Source organism: Bison bison, unplaced genomic scaffold, assembly GCF_000754665.1.
Source record: "Bison bison bison isolate TAMUID 2011002044 unplaced genomic scaffold, Bison_UMD1.0 scf7180017864285, whole genome shotgun sequence".
NCBI lineage: Eukaryota > Metazoa > Chordata > Mammalia > Artiodactyla > Bovidae > Bison > Bison bison.
The window spans coordinates 1,914,311-1,916,734 of record NW_011494857.1 but is presented as its reverse complement, the minus strand read 5'-3'; the positions used below and the strand labels follow the sequence as shown (position 1 = coordinate 1,916,734).

The following is a 2,424-nucleotide window of genomic DNA, read 5'->3' as shown; positions in this document are numbered from 1 at the left end:
CGTGGACGGCAAAGGCTCGCATCTCGTAGAGGATGCCCTCGATCATGTTGGTGGACTCGTAGGTGGTCTCCGTGAAGACCTCGAAGTTCAGCTTCATCCAGCGCTGGGAGCCCTTCTTCTTCCGCTCCAGGAGGTATCCTGGAAGCCCCCCAAGGCAGAGAGAAGTGTAGGCAGTCATGGGGAGGCCTGGGGTCACAGGTCAGTTGGGGGGCAATCAAGGGCGCAGCAGAAGGTCACATGACCCAGAGAGGTCTGAGGCCATGAATGTTAGGGTCACAGAGCAGTTAGAGGTCACCCACGTGGGGCCAGGGATTGAGAAGGGTCACAGGTCATGAATCAGGGAGTCAGGAGTCACGGAAAATCCTCGGCTGTTAGCGAAAGCCAGGAGGAAAGGACGACGGGAAGGCAAAGGGGATGGTGAGATGCTGAAGACGGAAAACCACGTCTCCAAGGGTGGTCACTGAGGCTGCTGAGGACTCTTGGAGGTCAAGGAGAAGTCGGGGAGCGGGGAAGGTCAGCGGTCATGGACCTTTGGAAGACAGGCACTCACCAGTGACCGGCCGTCCCCCGTCGTACTTGGGGGGCTCCCAGACCAGGACGGCCCAGTCCTCTCCAACCGACGTGACACGCACCGCCTCCGGGGGGTCTGGGACATCTGGGCAGGGCAGGGGGCGGGGTCCAGGCAGGATGGTCAGAGGACCCCTCGGGGCCTTGGGGGACCACCCCCTGGCTCAGCCCCTGGGACCCCCGCGCTTACCCACAACCTTCAGTAAGATGGAGGCCACGTCCTCGCCCACGGGATTGGTGACCTTGATGGTATAGCGACCCTCGTCGCCTCGCTCTGCGCTCTCGATCACGAAGCTGCTGATGTCGCCTCGCTGCTCGATGTGGACCCTGCCCTCGGTGCCTGTGAACACCTGAACACAACCGCCAGGTGGCCTCCGTCCACTTCTCTCCAGACCCAGACTGGCCTCTGCCCCTGCGCTGCTCAGCAGTCTGCAGGGGCTCCCCATGGACCCAGCCGCAGAGGACCCGGTGGGCCCGCCCCCAGCCTCATCACCACCCCCTCGCCCTCCTCTCCCTCCAGCAAACACCATCCTTCATTAAACACACCAGACCGTCTCATCTCCAAGATGTTACAAAGCTGATCCCTGGGGCGTGCGATGCCCTGACCCACTTCTCGACCTGCTATATCATTACCCATCCTCTAGAACCCACCCAGAAGTCACCTCTCCTGGGAAGCCCTCTTGGATACCCTCAGCTTGGACACCCTCAGGAAGGGGTGCCCCAGCCCCTGAATCCTCATAGTTTCCAGTACCTCCCTTTATCTCAGCCCCAATCACCCTGGACTGTGACTCGCTGGGCACCGGTCTGCCTCTCTCCTCAAGTGAAGGCTCCAGGAAGGCAGGGGTTACGTGTGATTCCTGGTTGTATCCTCAGTGCCTGAGCACAGAACCTGGCATAGAGGGAACCTCGGGGCGGGGGAAGGGGGGGAACTTTGCTGAGTGAAGGAATGAATGAAGACTGAGTCAAGTCTCTCCATTTTACAGAAGAGGAAACTGAAGCCCAGAGGCGAGAAGAAAAACTGAACTGTCTCAGGGCCTGGAACATACAAGATGAAAATATTCATTGGATGCATGCATAGATGGATGGGTGGATAGATGGATAAGTGGACTAATTCATGGATAAGTGGACAAATGAGTTGATTGTTGAATGAATTAATCAATTAATGAAAGATAGTTAGATGGATGAGTTGATGAATGGCTGGATTGACTGATGGATTAACGGGTTAATGGATGGGTGGATAGATGGAGTACCCATCATGTGCTGGGCCAGTACCATGTAATGAACAAATATAATCTCCAGTCTTCATCTCTCTGAAAAAGGAATCGTACTCATTTTACAGACAATGAGAGCGAAGCTCAGAGAGGGGAACCAGCTTGCCTAAAGCCACCCAGCAGGGCTGAGAGGGAGAGGTCAAGGCACTGGGGAGGCCGCACCACACCTCATCCTCCTTCATCCAGGTGGCAACAGGCCGGGGCTCCCCTGTGATGGACACGTCCATCCTCAGCTTGTTTCCGGCCACGACCACGATAGCATTTTCCGAGGTCTGCCCAGAGCAGTCCAGGTGGATTTTGGGTGGCTCTGGTGGCAGAGGAGAGAGTCTGGGCAACTTGGGAGTGGACAGCTAGGCCTCCTAACCCCTCCAGAGGACCTCCTGGGAAGCTGGGTTCCAACAGCCATAGAGAACCAGCGGTCCAGGCCCCCAGCTCCCTCTTCCCTCAGACCCAGGATCCAGACCCCCAGCCCCTCCCCGCTCAGACCTGGGGGTCAGGACCCCCAGCTCCCTCTTCCCTCAGACCCAGGATCCAGACCCCCAGCCCCTCCCCGCTCAGACCCGGGGGTCAGGACCCCCAGCCCCTC

General features: G+C 58.3%; 1 protein-coding gene across 1 annotated transcript in view; it reads right to left on the bottom strand.

The window, feature by feature from the left end:
• Positions 1-2,424, bottom strand: part of MYBPC2 (myosin binding protein C, fast type) — a 26,074-nt gene that overhangs the window by 8,923 nt on the left and 14,727 nt on the right. The window contains exons 15-18 of the mRNA XM_010849728.1: positions 2,006-2,145; positions 758-917; positions 551-655; positions 20-138 (exon numbers count right to left, since the gene is read on the bottom strand). Coding sequence (XP_010848030.1) covers positions 20-138; positions 551-655; positions 758-917; positions 2,006-2,145 — 524 coding nt within the window. The remainder of the gene's footprint in view (positions 1-19; positions 139-550; positions 656-757; positions 918-2,005; positions 2,146-2,424) is intronic.